The sequence below is a fragment of the Spermophilus citellus genome, assembly GCF_964194105.1.
Source record: "Spermophilus citellus genome assembly, chromosome: 9".
NCBI classification, from domain to species: domain Eukaryota; kingdom Metazoa; phylum Chordata; class Mammalia; order Rodentia; family Sciuridae; genus Spermophilus; species Spermophilus citellus.
Window position 1 is genome coordinate 127,494,997 of NC_138191.1, and position 15,000 is coordinate 127,509,996.

The 15,000-nt window shown below is 62.4% G+C and overlaps 1 protein-coding gene across 13 annotated transcripts in view; it reads right to left on the reverse strand.

Annotated features, from left to right (window-relative positions):
- ARHGEF10L (Rho guanine nucleotide exchange factor 10 like) overlaps nucleotides 1-15,000 on the reverse strand; it is a 115,872-nt gene that overhangs the window by 79,085 nt on the left and 21,787 nt on the right. For 7 of the 13 annotated variants that reach the window (XM_081305453.1, XM_081305454.1, XM_081305452.1 and 4 more), the window contains 4 exons: nucleotides 8,995-9,070; nucleotides 4,639-4,812; nucleotides 4,443-4,541; nucleotides 3,932-3,974 (listed from right to left, as the gene is read on the reverse strand). In XM_081305453.1, the coding sequence (XP_081161579.1) occupies nucleotides 3,932-3,974; nucleotides 4,443-4,541; nucleotides 4,639-4,812; nucleotides 8,995-9,031 (353 nt within the window). In that variant the 5' untranslated portion in view covers nucleotides 9,032-9,070. Of the gene's footprint in view, nucleotides 1-3,931; nucleotides 3,975-4,442; nucleotides 4,542-4,638; nucleotides 4,813-8,994; nucleotides 9,071-9,322; nucleotides 9,462-15,000 lie in introns of those variants that run through there. The other 6 variants (XM_081305451.1, XM_081305449.1, XM_081305439.1 and 3 more) reach the window with 5 other exon arrangements.

Sequence of the window (15,000 nt, forward strand, 5' to 3'; positions counted from 1 at the left end):
CTCAGTACTCGGCTTTGGGGCAGAGGCTCCTGATCCCGCCATCTACCAGCTCGAGGGGATTCGGGAACTTGCTTCCCATCTCCAAGAGGGTATCAGGGACAGTGCCAGCCTCCCCGGCTCCGAGTGGTGAGCACACAGACGTGTGCACTGGGCACTGGGTACAGGCTCAGCCTCTGCCCAGAGGTGTCTGGTGACTCTGCTCTGTGGACCTGGGCCACTGAACCCCTCCAGGACCCGTTTCCCCTTTCCTCTGGCCTCTGCCCTGGCCCTGCCAGCTGCCAGAGTCAGTGTCCAGCTTCAGAGGTGCTCTGGCTGTGTGGCTGGTCTTCTCCTCAAGTCCACGGAGACATGGCATGTCCCCTTCCAGGTGCCCCCGTCCTTCTGTCCACCCTGTGTCCAACACCCATACTTCAGCACTCGCCCTGGGCCCGGGTTGTGCTAAGCCATGACCCGGCGCCCAGCCTCCTGGCCAGAGGGGCCTCGGCTCTGGTCTCTGGTCCGAATCCACATGGACTATCTAGATGTGGCCCTGGGCACATCACCTCCCTCCCTGGGGAGGACAGTGCTCATTTCCCAGGGACAGGAGCACGGCACAGATGGGCACCCAGCTGTGTGCCTAGCTCAGAGCGTGAGTGATCACTGTTGTCACCATTAGCCCCGGACACTCTCGCCGTCACCTGCCAACAGACATGTCCACCGAGGGAAGAGGATGCACCACCAGGTGGTGGGGCACTTGAAGCTGGCTTCTCCCCAGCAGCAGGACGGACAGCGCCCAGCCTCCTGCCGCTCTAGACCGTCGCCCTGGACCGTCGTGCAGCAAGACCAACATACCACCCCACATCCCCGGCAGCTCTGTGGACCCCACGGCGAGCCCCTCAGGGACCTGGGACAGCCACAGCCCTCCACACCAGGGCAACCCTCAGCCTCTCTTACCAGCACAGCCACCTGCCAAGGTCCCAGAAGCCTGTCAGCCTCAGAGCCACCCAGCAGGCAGGAGTGGCCCCGTCACTGTGCAGGGCTCTCACCGCGTTGCCCAGCCGGGGGGCGAGCAAGGCGCTGCAGAGGAGGCTCTGGGCAGCAGCACAGGGGTCAGGGGGGTCCCGCACCTGGGTCCTCCTATTCCCGCCTCACTGTGCCCAGAGGAGGAGGCTGAGCCCACACACTCTGGTGATTAAGAAAGTGAGGCTTGGTCAGCAAGCACTCTCCTGCCTGGCCAGGTCACCACACTGGGACTGAGAAGGGGTCAGGGGCAGGGGAGGGAGAGGCTGTAGCGGGAGTGACCCTGAGGGGAGAGGTCACCTGGGGACAAAGCTCTGCAGATCTCCGCAGGTTTCTAACTACTTTATCAGGAGTTCCCGGAGTCAGAAGGTAGAGGCCAGGTAGGCAGCCCAGCAAGGCCCAGACCGTTCCCAAGCTCCCCGTGGGGCCGTGGGGAAAACACAGCCAGAGAGCTGGGGTGTCCTCAGAGACCTGGGGGTGGTTCCCGGTCTGCTGGCAGCACCGGGACGGACCAGGAGCGCCCGTTCCAGCCCCCTTCTTTACTGTTTCTATTTGGAGACGTGGTCCCACTAAGTTGCCCAGCCTGGCCTGGAACTTGTGAGCCTCCGGCCTCAGGAATCAGGTGCACCCGCCACACCTGGCTGAGACCTGTTTTAAAACCAATGTTTGCTCAGTGTTCAGCTTTGGGGAAGTTAAAAAAAAAAAGAAAATCAAAATTTTGTTTCCTTTTCTCCTGGATGAGAAAATGACCTGGTGGTTCTCCTCCCAGAGGTCCACAGAGGCAGGTCACCCCAGGGACACGGCTGCCACTTGGTCAACAGGACCCAGGAGGGACAGAGCAGCGTGAGGGCTCTGGGTGGAAGTCGGGAGGTGCCCTGCAGCTCCTGGGTGTGAGTGAAAGGGCTCCTCAGGCGCCTCTGCAGGGGGAGCGCTCCCATGAATGGCATTCAGCAAGGGACACTAACCGCCCTGTTGCCTGTTGACAGTAAGTGCCCTGCGAAGTGACAAGTGACACTCATTCAGTGTTGTCTCCTGGAGGCGCAGGAGGCACAGGGCGTACAGACTCCACCCTCAGTCCATCCCTGGGAAGTGTCCCCAGTGCACAGAGAGCCAGGGCAGAAGCCAAGGTCACCCACACTTAGAAGAGACCGAGCTCACGGTGGCTCCAGGTGGGATGTTATCATCCACCCAACACACGGGGAAAACAGGCTCAGAGAGGTTCCCAGGCATCCAAAGCCACACAGCAAGGAAGAGCTGAGCTGCTGCCTCCAGGAGAAGTGCTCAGGGAGCCAGGTTAACCTGGGGCACTGGAGTGGCTCTGAGAGGTCAAAGGGGAGGCTGAGTCCCCTGGTGCCTGAACCACAGCTCCCTCTGAAAGACCCCAAGCACCTGACCAACAGGATGACAAGACACGGCAGTGCACAGCCACTCTAGGGCCACTAGGTCACTTGGCCTCAGCATGGCGCTCAGCGCCAGCCTGACATGTGACCTGGCTGCAGAGTCACCGAGGCTGAGCTCAGGAGCCAGGTCCCAGGACACAGCAGGACCACTGGGCACCGAGGGAAAGCAGCACTCCTGCCCCAGGCTCAGGGGAACTGGTGGCAACCGCAGGGAGCCAAGAGCGGGCAGGGAGGGCGCCCTGCTCCCCGCCACGCTCTCCCCGCCACGCTGCTCCCCGCCATGGCCACGCTGCTCCCCGCCACGCTGCTCCCTGCCATGCTGCTCCCCGCCACCCGCCATGCTGCTCCCCGCCACCCGCCATGCTGCTCCCCGCCACCCGCCATGCTGCTCCCCACCACGCTGCTCCCGGCCTCTGCCCAGGGGCCGCCTCTGCACAAACACTCACCCTCCCCTCCCCATCCCCAGAAGTCACTCTTCAGGGATCGGACCCTCCCACCAAGCCCTCGCGCAGCTCCTCGGCCCACTGTGAGTCTCAGCAGCTGCACTCACCGCACTCCCTGGAGCCTCTGGTCCCTTGGAGGACCCTGCCGTGGCAGGACGCCCTGGCCAGGGGCAGGGCCGCTGGCGGCTGATTCACTGGGCTTCCTCATCAGGGAGGACAGGCCGGCCCCTCACTCTGCACTTAACTACAAGGCACAAGACCAGGGTCCACCCACCCTGGACAGCAAGTGAGCACAAACAAGGGCTCCCTCCAGGCAGGGACCAGGACCTAGATTTGCATCTCAAGAGACCTCCTGGCGGCAAGTCACCTGCTAGAGAATTAGCACCACGGGCCCCAGAAAAACAAAAGGAAGGTCCAGCACCCCACCACCAAGACAGCCAGGACTTACACTCAGTCCCTGATGCCCTGGCCACTAACTGGGGCCTGGACCCCCACTGCTTAGAAAAGAAGGCTGTGAGCGCCAGCAACCTGAGAGGCCTCGGCTTTCAGCCCAGAGCAGGTCGGCACAGAGGGACAGTATTCAAACTGACGGCCTGAGTACCCAGCAGAGGCCAGGATGCCCAGGAGAAGCACCCACGGTCTGTGTCACAGATAAGAAAACCAGAATCCGAGGCCTCAGGGTCAGTGCTTGAAGGGTCAGGACGCAGCACCCGGCATCCAGGTACAGAGGGCAGCGTCCACAAGCCGCAGGAGGGCATCCACCCGGCTCTCAGAGCCCAGGGCACGGGCTCTCCCTATTTCCAAGGTAGGTAGGAACAGGCAGACCCTGAGGGAGTTCTGTGACTCCACCAGGGCCACACGTCTAGCAAGGGACACAAACAGGGTCTAGGGCCAGCCCTGCTCTCAGTCATTCCACAGACTTCAGGGCTAAAGAAAGGAGGAGACCACGTAAGTGAAGAGACCACACGCCTGCAGGCACTGAGCTGTCCCCATCCTTCTCAGCCCAAGACCCAAGACCTGTCTCTGGCTCAGCTCCCCCTGCCCCAGCCCTGCACAGTTGCCTTTCTCTAACCAGTGAGGTCCACTTACTCTGTCAGGGATGGTTCAGCAGCCGGGGCCGGGTCTGCAGGAGCGGAGCAGAGGGAAAGCTGGTCAGGCAAGAGGCTGGGCCTGGACTTGGCCCTGGGTGCCTGCTGGGTTCCCGCCTCCCTTCCCCCAGCCACTGCTCAGTGATTTAGCTCTCTACCTGTCCCACTCCCACCCTGGCCCCAGCCCCCGGCCTGCAGCCCTACCCCAGCCAGAACCAGCGAGGCCTGCCCAGCCTCCCCAGCCCCCAGCCCCCAGCGCCCGCTGTCCCCAGCCTGCAGGAAGTTCCGGGTGGTCTGGTCCCCAGAGTCAGTCCCAGATGACAGAATCTAAGAGCCCGGCAGCCATCACTAACAGCCGCCCTTATCAGAGCCGCCCCACCCCCGCCCAGGGCCCTGCCCCCCAGGCCGACCAGAGGAGACCTGGGGAGGAGCTGCCCTGGAGGGCTTCAGAGACCAGCGGCCGGGCAGCAACGGTCTCCACAGCAAAACCCGGGCCAAGCTCATCCATTTACAAAGTGCCAACGTGAGCCAGATGTTGCGGGAACGCCTGGAATCCCATCCCAAGGGAAGCAAGGAATGCAGCGTCCTCCCAGCCGTCCCCTTCCTGCTTCCTGGGGACAGCAGAGGGCCACCAGGCATTCATGAGAGCAGAGTTTCCTCACTAGCTCTCTGCACCCAGTGGGTCCAAGGTCCCCAGAAACACCTCACCCGTGCAGGGGGCAGAGTCACAGTGGGTCAGACGCGGCTCTGCATCCCTCTCAGGGGCAGGGCCTGCGCTGATGCTGATGTCCTCTTCATCACTGTCCTCGAACTCAAAGGCCTCCCCGGGGTCTTCCTCCGCCTCGGGGGAGGGGCCTGGGACTCCCGGAAGCAGCGGGTCTCCTGCAGGAGAGGAGGTGATCAGGCTGCAGGCCTCGGGCTCCGCAGAGGGAGGGTGGTCAGTGGAGCGCTGCTCTGAGCCAGGGAACCAGGCTGGATGGTCCTGCTGTGCTCCGAGATGTCCAGGCGGGGCTGGTCGGGTCCCTGAGCAGTTAGCGGAGACGGGGAGGGAGCCAGCTCAGGCCACGCCAGAGGGCCGTGAACGCCTGGCCGGGTCTGTCCTCCTCTCACCTTCCCTGTTCTGCGGGCCACAAGCCTTTCCGGAGGTGTCCCTGCACATGCGTGTGGGACACATGTGGCTGCGTGTGCCCTGTGGGGTGCACTCTGGCTGGTACAGGTGAGCAGACAAGCGTCCTGCAGGGGCACTTCTCCTGGCTCCAAGCAGACCCCACTAGGTACTAGGGCCTACCGCTGAGCAGGGGCAGGGACCCGAGCCCAAGGCCCAGGGCATCGAGGTCTGGCCTCCCAAGTCTGCACAGCTGAGCAGCCCCCTCAACAGCCTGCACAGCCCCTGGGGCACCGCCAACCGCTCAACCAAGTGGGCTGGGCGCTGTGCCCGTGTGTCCGAGGCACCCCACCCTGCGCCTGGTCTCCTCCCAGGCAGGGAATTACACCAGCTCCCCAGGCCCCCCAGGCCCCCAGACCAAATGTACCGACCAACAGAGCTGACCCCACAGGTGACAGGACAGCCCTACTGTGGGGCCGCCTGCGCACAGTGAGGTGCTCAGCAGCAGCCTGGCTCTACCACCACAGGACAGTGGCACCTTCCAGTTGTGACAACTAAATGTCTCCCGATATTGCCACGATCCCCCTGGGGGTCACAATCACCTAAGAACCTCTGGGGCAGGTTACATAAAAGTCAGGGACAGTCAGGTCTGTGTGATGACTGTCCCCCTCCCTGCCTGAGACCCTGGAGGACGGGACTGTCAGCTCCATGCAGAGGTGAGTGGATGATGGGGGAGGGTGGACAGATAGGGTGAAGGGCCTGCAGATGGGACAGGACCACATCTGACCCCAGCGCTCTCTCCAGCTAGAAAATCTCAGATCCTGCCCTCAGTGGCCCCAAGGTCCCCAGAGCAGAACGTTTTAGGTGTAAATGTCTCAAATCAAGACACTGTTTCTGGGCTGGGGATGTGGCTCAAGCGGTAGCGCGCTCGCCTGCCATGCGTGCGGCCCGGGTTCGATCCTCAGCACCACATACCAACAAAGATGTTGTGTCCGCCGAGAACTAAAAACTGAAAAATAAATATTCAAAAAAAAGACACTGTTTCCTCAGTTGCTGGGCTGTAGAGTCGAGTCCCCCCTTCCTGAGACGTTATGACCAGATTAAGGCCATTGAAGGGACCCAGACCCTCCTGTTGGGGGCCTCCTCTGGTCAGTGAAGTGGCCTGAGACACCAGCTCCTTCCCCAGGAGTAAAGAAACTCACTGGGAGCCTGAGGTGCAGCCCTGTAGCTGTCCCTGAAGCACCCATGGCCACGCAGCTGAACCAGTCAATTCCGTCCTGCGTGTGCCCACGCGTGTAGACCCTCCCTCTCTCCCCTTGCTCCCGCCTCTCCAGCCACACGGGCCCCCCTGCAGCATGTGAACGTGCCAGGCCTGGCCTGTCTCAGGACCTTGGCACTGCCGAGCCTGGGCCTAGAACATCCTCCCTGGGTACCTTCGTCTACTCAGGCCCCCTCAGCTCTTCACTATGTGTCCCCCTCAGTGCGGCTGCCCTGAGTCCCTGCTGACCTTGCCTGCTTGCTTTTGACCTGTACCAGCACATGACGTCACTTCCTCCCCGTCTGTCTCCTCTGGGACAGGGGGCTTTCTCAGTTTTGTTCCTGTTGCACCGTGGCTCTAATGCAGGGCCCAGCACAGGGCAGGCACACAGTGAGCACCTGCTGCACACACATGCACACACGCACACACACGCTCATGCACACACACACTCCTGTTCCCACGTCTATGGGTTGTGGTTTTAAAGTTTTTTTAAACACTGAAGTGAATGACCACAAAGTCCCTGCCCACCACGGCTGGTCAGCCCATCCCACCGTCTCCGGCTTGCCTAACCTTGGGTGCCCTTGAATCTGCTGGGTGGGGTGAGGGTGGGGTTTCCCTGCAGGGAAAGATGGTGTGGCCACAGTGACCCCAGCTTTAGGCCAGGCCACCAGGACTCAGCTCAGACCCCAGCTGTCCCTGGTGCTGGTGCCTGAGTGTGGGGTCTCCTGGCCCCCTGAGCTCACCCCGCTAGTCTGGGAATCGGCAGCAGCAACGGCTGCTCCAGGCAGGGTCAGCCCCCAGGTGCCTGGTGGGTGCTCCTGGCCACCGTCCTCACCACGCGGCTCCCACTGACCACCACTGTCACTGTCACTGCACCATCACCCTCAGGCCTCCTGTCACATGGTCTCTGTCACCACTCAGGAGAGGACTCAGGACACCCCTGTACCTCCTCCCTCAGGAGCACAGAACCTCAGCTGCCCTCACTGCCGTCCACTCATCGAGGGCCAGCTGCCACAGCCCCTGGCCCGGGAGTCTGAGGGGAAGGAAGACCAGGCCCTGGTGTCGGGGGCTGGCTGTGGCCAGGAGAGGACATGGCAGAGGACACCAAGCACCATGCCCCACAGACAGTCTGAGAGGCTGGCTACAGCTCCTGGCCTCTGGGAAGCCCCTGGTGAAAGGCTGCCCACACGGAACCCTGGGGACAAGGGACCTGCTGTGCCCCAAAGGGGACATGTTCCAGGCCCAGGCGGGGACAGGAGCAGGGTGCCCAGCAGGCTGAAGACAGGAGCCAAGGGAAGGGCAGCTGGACCAGGGGACCCTCCTCAGGAGCTGGAGTCACACTCGGCCAGACAGGGCGCTCTCACAGGACCCGAACGGCAAAGGCCCGTCCTGCCAGGCGGCAGGGGCCAGCGCGGTCACGACTGCCGCAAACCGTGTTTGCCCACATCTGCTGAGCAGAGTAGAATGGACCCGGTCACAGCCACCTCGGTTCTCTTGGAGGGAGAAGGAAGGGGACAACCCAGTCCCAGGGGTGGCTGGAGGCGCTCTTTCTCTAGGCCGCCATTGAACCGCTGCCCGCCCTCCCGCCAACCAGACGGGGCTCCTTATCTGAAGGAAGAGCCTGCAGCCCAGCCCAAGGTGATTGGGAGATGAACCAAGCCCTTCCCAGCCACCTGGCCAGGTGGCACGACAGGGGGTGGCCGGCCACTCATGCCTCTGATGTTCCCGGACACACTCAGTCCTAGGGAAAGGGCACCCAGGTGAGGCCAGGAGGCAGGGACACTTGGGGAGCTGCCCATCACCCTGGCAAAGGCAGTTCAGCTGAGCAGGCCCCCGCACCATGGCAGAGGTGGCCCCAAGAGGTCCCCCTGGCTTCAGAGGGGACTGTTCAGCAAGGAAGAGATGCCGCGCCTGCACCGGGTGATGGGGAGTCTCCCACTCAGCCACCGCTCACCCCTCGCCAGGGCATGGGCCTTGTGACAAAGGGGAGAGAGTGTCACTGTCACCACATTGCTTATGGATACACTGAGCAGAAGGGACACCAAGTCACTTCTCTGAATTCTCAGTGTAAGTGGCAGGGTCAGGATCCAAACTCAGTCTGGTCTGGCAACAAGGCCCTCGCTGGGGACCGCTGCTCTCCTGCCTCCCCATGGCAGGGCGAGAGGACAGCAGGCGGCACCCGGGGGCCACATGGCCTGGTTCCTCCAGGGCAGCTCCTGGACTCTGCCTGAAGGAGCGGAGGCCCTGGCCCTGGGTTCCAAATAAACACTGGACATTGGACCAAATTCCAGACAAACAGGGAATGATTTTGTGAGTTTAAGGGTTTTTTCTGCCTCTTTTCCCCCTAAGTCGGGCAACACTGGGGCTGCCAGAGGACCTGCCCTCATGGCCCAACCCAGTCCCTCAGCCTAAGGTTTCCACCCTCAGTGTCCAAGCTTCAGCCCCAGAGCCCATGCTACCGTCCTTCACGGGGCCCTTCCTGGCACCGGCTCTGAGGGGAGGAAGCTGCGTTCAGGGGACGAGGAGCCCAGGCGGGGCAAGCACAGGACTGGTGGCCGGAGGTCCTGGGCTCTCGTGCCGGTCAGCTCAGTGTGCTCCAAAGCTGACTGGAGCTCAATGGCATGGGGCCAGTGCCATCTGCCAGGCCCGAAAGGCCCCAGGTAAGGCGGGCAGCAGGGCAGGGAGAGCGTGGGCACCGTACCTACGGCAGGCTGTGGAGGAGTGTCGGAGGAAGCCATCAGACAGGGACCAGCTCGGGCCAGCGCCGTCCCGCTCACCTGTGGGAAGAGGCCAGAAATCCAATTAAATGGCGCTGGAGGCTGAAGTTTGGGCCGGGGGGGGGGGGGGGGGGGGCTGGAGGGGGGGGACCTGCACGCGCAGGCTGGGCTCTCACACTTCCCAGCAGCTCCCAGGCCTGGGGCAGCCCCACAAGGGGCCCAGCCTCCACCCAGCGCAAATCATTAACCCAGGGAAGAGCCGGCTGCTGCCCCACCACGGCCCAGCTTCCCAGAAGCCACCGCTGCCCAGACCTTCCTCTGCCTGCTCCCCAGGGCTCATGGGCACCGCAGTCCAGCGGAGGGTCCCTCCTGGTGCCCTCGGGCCAGGGCCAGGCGGACTCAGCCTGGGCCACCACAGCCCATAGTGTGGCTGACACTTCCTCCTGCGGGCGGCCCGGTTGCCAGGGCTCCCTCAGCTGCCGGCTCTCACCAGTGCCTCTGCAGCCCGCTGAAGGCCACTCTCTCGGCCTTGTCCTGCCCCTCGGGCTTGGCCAGCTGGCAAGGGGCCACCCAGCCTTGGCACAAGGGTGTAGGGAAGGAAAGGGCTGCAGGGGTGGTGGCACAAGACAGGGCCCCAAGTGCTCCCGGCTCCGGCAGCTTCTCCCAGCCCGGGCAGCACCGCCCACCCCACGGGGGCTCACACACCCAGGGGCTCCTGCGGGGGGGGGGGGGCTCCTGGGTCCTGAGCACCCTTGCCAGAGGCCCCTGCCACGCAGTGAGGGAGGGTCCGCCGCTCCCCTCCTCCACCTCTGGCCCTGAGCCGGGGGCTCTCCCTCGACAGGAGGGAGAGCAGAGGCCTCCCAGTCCCTCTGCCCCGCCGCCCACTGGCCGCAGCCTGTTTCTCTTTCCATTCCTGAAGGCTTTATTTTTAACTGGCTTACCAAATAAATGGCAATATTAGTAACGGTGACGCTCACGTGGTGCTGCTGCATCCAGAACTTGATTCTAAGCTCCTCACAAATGTGAATCATATTATTATTATATGAGTCCAAACCATAAAAGGGAAAATGAGGCCCCGTCCAGGGAAGTCACTTGCCTCGGATCACCAGCTAGCAAGAGTCAAGGTTCAAGTTCAACCTTACCCCGCCTCCCTCCCACCCCAGGCCCTGACCCCCAGAAGCGACCACTCCTCCCTTAGGCTCAGCGGTAGAGCGGTGCCCGGGCCAGGCCCTGGGTTAGATCCTCAGCACCACACAAAAATAAATAAATAAAATAAAGGTATCGTATCCAACTACAACTAAAATATACATATATCTAAAAGTAAAAAAAGGATCCCTGTGAACAATCCCATGGATTTGCCAACTCCCGCATCTGCACGGCGGTCCACCCCCTTCTCCATGTTCTGCTTCCACGGTTTCAGCGGCCCGCGGCCCACAGTCCAGGAGCTTCACCTGGTTCCATGATCCCCGGTCAACAGTGACCAACAGCACGTCACTACCCTCTTCAGGCAGGCAGCCATATCCCATCACCTCTGGTCACCCAGAAGGACCATGAGCAGGGTGCAATATCTCAAAGGTACAAGGTCACAAGATTCACTACAGTGTGTTGCTGTCACTCCTCAGAGTCATTGGTGGCCACTGCTGCTGACCCCTTCCTGTGGCTACTTTCCAACTACACTTCATCACAGGCACGCATGTGCGGCCCACCCAGGGTTCAGCACCACCCACCGTTTCAGGCACCCTCGGGGGTCTCGGGACACATTCCCCGCAGGCAAGGGTGAAGGTGAGGATGTGGACTCAGACAAGGACTCAGGCCTCTGTGCCATCGCTGATTTTCTTACCTAAATCTCAGTGATGATTTCAAAACAATCTGCAGAAATCAGCCTCCGAGCCAGGCACAGCCTGCAATCCCAGCAGCTCAGGAGGCCGAGGCAGGAGGGTCTCAAGTTCCAGGCTGGCCTGGGCAACTTAGCAAGAGGGCGTCTCAAAGTAAGAATGGCTGGGGATGTAGCTCAATGGTAGAGTACCCCGGTTTAACCCCCACTAACCAAAAAAAAAAAAACACAAAAAACAAGAGGAGGTGGAAGAAGAGAAGGGGCGTCCAGTAATCAGAGGCTTCCCAATGAGCAGGGAAGCCCAGCCACTCCCGTTCTGTTTCAGAAGCAGAAGGAAAGGGCAGGAAGGGAGCTCCAGGATGTTGGCAGTCCTGCGGTCACTGGGCAGGTCACTGGGCCACAGGAGACTTTCCCTTGACCTTCTCTTTCTGAACTTCCCAGACCCCCTACAGGGAGCGCTGGGGGGGGGGGGGGAGAATAACCATCCCGACTGCTTTGCTTTCTGCAGCGCTGGGGCCTCCTGCAGGCTAGAAAAACCCTGCCCTAAGCTGTGCCATCTGCTTTTCACAGGGGACCTGATGCCAAGGCCTCAGGGCAGCACGAGGGACTCAGACAGCAGCCCCGGGCTGGCAGGATGGCACGGTGGCTTTACACAGGTGGAAACCAGCCTGGAGGGGAGGGGCCTGCCCAGGGCCTCGTGGCTCTGGGGGGTGAATGACACGAAGGGGCCTGGTTAAGAGGAGGGACTGTGGCCAGGGGATCTGAGCGGTCAGGTCCCAGCTGGAGCACCTGCTGCGGCAACAGGGAAGGGCCTCCTCACCTCCCCACCAGGGCATGAGGATTAAGTGACCAGTGCCATCGTGTCAGTGCCAGGCTGACCACGCTGTGTAGCGGGACAGGTCCTCGATGTTCTCCTCTTGGGGTGGCCTTTTGTAAAACGACGGCCAAGACAGGCAGGCAGGCAGGCAGCCCCAGGTGGCTCTTTCCCCTCCACTGTGCAAAATGTGAGGAGCAGGCTCTCTGGGCGGCGCTCAGACAGGGAGGCCCAGGGGACCAGGGGAGAAGCCCTGGCTCCAGGCCGCAGCGCGTGCAGGCGCAGACCAAGCTCAGAGACCCAGGACGCGGGAGCAGCCCACCGCTGCACCTCCCACCACCCTCACTGCCACTCACCCAGTTCCACCAAAGTGTTTATCGACTGCTCTTGGGTCCCCTCCCTCTAGGGTTCAAGTCCATGTGCCCCATAGGGAACCCCCACCTGCATCAACCTTGCACCCAGGAAACAAGGTCAGGCCCTGGCCAGGCCCCCATCCCAGGCCAGGCCTCAGAGGTGCCCTCTCCTGGAAGCCAGAAACTAGTGGGGAACAGCGTGGCAGGGTGAGACCGGGTGCCTGGGCTGGTCAGGACAGAGCCCCCACATGCCCGTGTCCCTCTGGCTCTCAGCTCTCCTAGGTACGCATTTGGCCAACCTGTGCCCCTCCTCGGCTCCATGGGGACTGCTCCACAACCTGACCATTCACCCCTTGCTTCAAACTCTTCCTGTGGCCTTCAGAATGGATCCCAGGCCCTAAGCAAGGCCCTTCCACCTCCACTGGCTCCCAGGCTCTCTGGTCTCCGCAGCTGCTGGCCTGGGGTGGACTTCCGAAGCCCCGTGGTCCCACAGCCCGCTCCCCAGCCCTGGGCCTTCAGGCTGTGTGTTCCCCCCGATTCTCTCTCAACTAGCAAATGTCTACTCACCCTTCAAAACCCAGTGTGTCTGCTCTGTGGTCCCTCCCTTGACTCAGGCCACAGTGGTCCCCAGTCCTGATGGTAGAGCTTTGGAAAAACACCTGTGCCCCAGGCTTGATGATAGAGGTTCTGATTCGGGGTGCAGTTGGCTGGGGGCCCAGAGACTATTTTCAAAGGCACAGGTGAAGCCGGGACACACGGGTTGGAGAACAGCCCCTGTTAGTCAGTGTCCCTCACTAGATGGGACCCTCGGAGCCAGGGTCTGACATTTCAGTGTCAGCAGGACTGGCCCAGGGGACATACTTGATGACAGCTGCCACACTGAGCCAAGAGGTTGGGCACTGCCCCTGCCTGGGTGCCCAAGCTGGGGCAGCTGCAGGTGTGGGTTTCAGCCCAGAAGAAGGGGACAGGTGGTGGGAGGGGAAGGCCCAGGGCCCAGGAGGAAGAGGTGAGAAGGCAGGTGAGGCCGGGCGGAGCAGGAAGTAGGAGGCCACAGCCCGCCTGGGGGGGCCACAGCTGCTGTGCACCTGGCAGAACCCCCACCCATCCTCCCTCCCAGCCCCTGAGCACCAAGGGCCACCTAGTGGAGACTCTGGATGGGGACACTCCCAAGGGCTCTGGAGAGAGTCCGAGGACTTCATCCAGGAAAATGAAGAAAACAAACCGGCGAGGTGGGGGCGGTGGGGGAGGGGCTCAGTGGTGACAGGCCAGGACAAAACCCACGCACTGGAGGCACCGCCTACCCTCTCACCAAGAGGCAGGCATAAGACACCACAGGACTCTGAAGGACGGTCCCTGCCCGGGGCTTCTGCTGCTCCTGCTCAGAGAGGCCACAGACAGCTGAACCGAGCCCTGGCAGCGGCAGACGCGCCTGGGTCACAAACTGGGAAATAACAGCAGACCCAGGCCCCGCTGGGGTGTTAACGCTCACCTGATTTAATTCCCATCCCAGATGAGGAGCCAGAGGCCTAGAGAGGCCCCAGGAGGTCCCTGCGGTCATGTGACTGTTCTGAGCTTGCAGTGAGGGCCTGTCCCCCGGTGCTGTGGCGGGACTGGCATGCGGGACCCTCTGGGAGTCCCTGGAGGTGGCTGGCCAGCTGTGCCAAAGGGATAGCAGAGTCCAACCCCGCCCCTCCAAGGGCTTCCAAGGTGGGGGCCGCTAGAATGTCCCCCCCTCCTTGCTGGGAAGGCAGAGTATGGACGGGCAAGGCTGGGTCAATGGCTGGGGCCTCACACAATGGAGGCTCTGTCCACAGCGAGTCCTCGCCCCCACCACTGACCTCCTAGGCCAGCCTGGTCAATGATTTGCAGGCAGGGACAGCCAGGGGCAGCCAGAGGCCCACCCCAAGGCTCTATGGGAAGGAGCTGCCCCAGAGGCCCAGCAGGGGACCCCTGGGGGTGGTTGCCTGGGAAACCAAAGCCAGCCCTGGAGGACCCAGCTAGAGAAGGGGCTGCCTCCAGGCTCCGGGCCCAGCCTGCTCCCTCTCCCAGCCCCACGGATTAACCCCTCTGTCCCCCGCCGTCCAGGAGGGGAGCTGACAGCCGCGGGGTGTGTGGGAAGCGCCCTACTCACGTTCACTGAGGTTCCCACCCTCTTCTCTGCCACATCCTGCGCAACCCCAGAATCCAGCACCCTGGAGCACGCCTGGGGAGCAGAAAGGGCAGCAGCCCTGGACCTGGGCGCTGGGAGTTGCTCCACCTGACCGAGCCCCAGCCTCCCACCTACAGCGGGAAGCCGCCTCCCTCCCAGGTCACGGGAGGCCAGGCCGCACCCCAGCAGAGCCCGCACACCCAGAACCAAGCCGGAGGGGCGGCCGTCCACTGGGCTCACAGACAGGAAGCCAAGGGACTGACCCAAAGCCACCAGGAAGGTCAAGCTCGAGAAAGAGTCTGTGGTCACCCAAGACCCAGGCGAAGTCTGGAGCTGGAGGGGGCCCGAGGCCGGGTGTACCCACCACCACCAGGTGTGCACGGGCTCAACTACAGAGGCTGACCGCTCCGGCCCCAGCCCAGCCCCAGGAGCACTGAGGGATGTGTGAGTGGCTTCAGGCACAACTTCTGGGGACACTCTGAGAGTCCAACTCTCCCTCCCTGACCTGCCACCTACTACCTGAGGCCCTGGGCCAAGAACCAAGAGAACCCCAGGCTCCTGTCTTGGCAGCAGACACGGAGGCCATCAGGTGCAGGCTCTGGGGGAACGCCCGGTCCAGACTTCCTGAGGGCAGCGCCTGGGCAGAGCAGGTGGGCACAGCATCCCACTTCGGGGCCAGAGCCAGGGCAGGGCCGGGGCAGAGTGGATCCTAGTCCTGGCTGCGCGTGCACTTGCTCAGCAGCAGGTCAAATGGGTGTGCAGGGGAGCTGAGGTTCTGGGGGAGTGAGGGAGGCAATGAACTTGGGCTGCACCTGGCAGAAATGCACCCAGGGCACCATG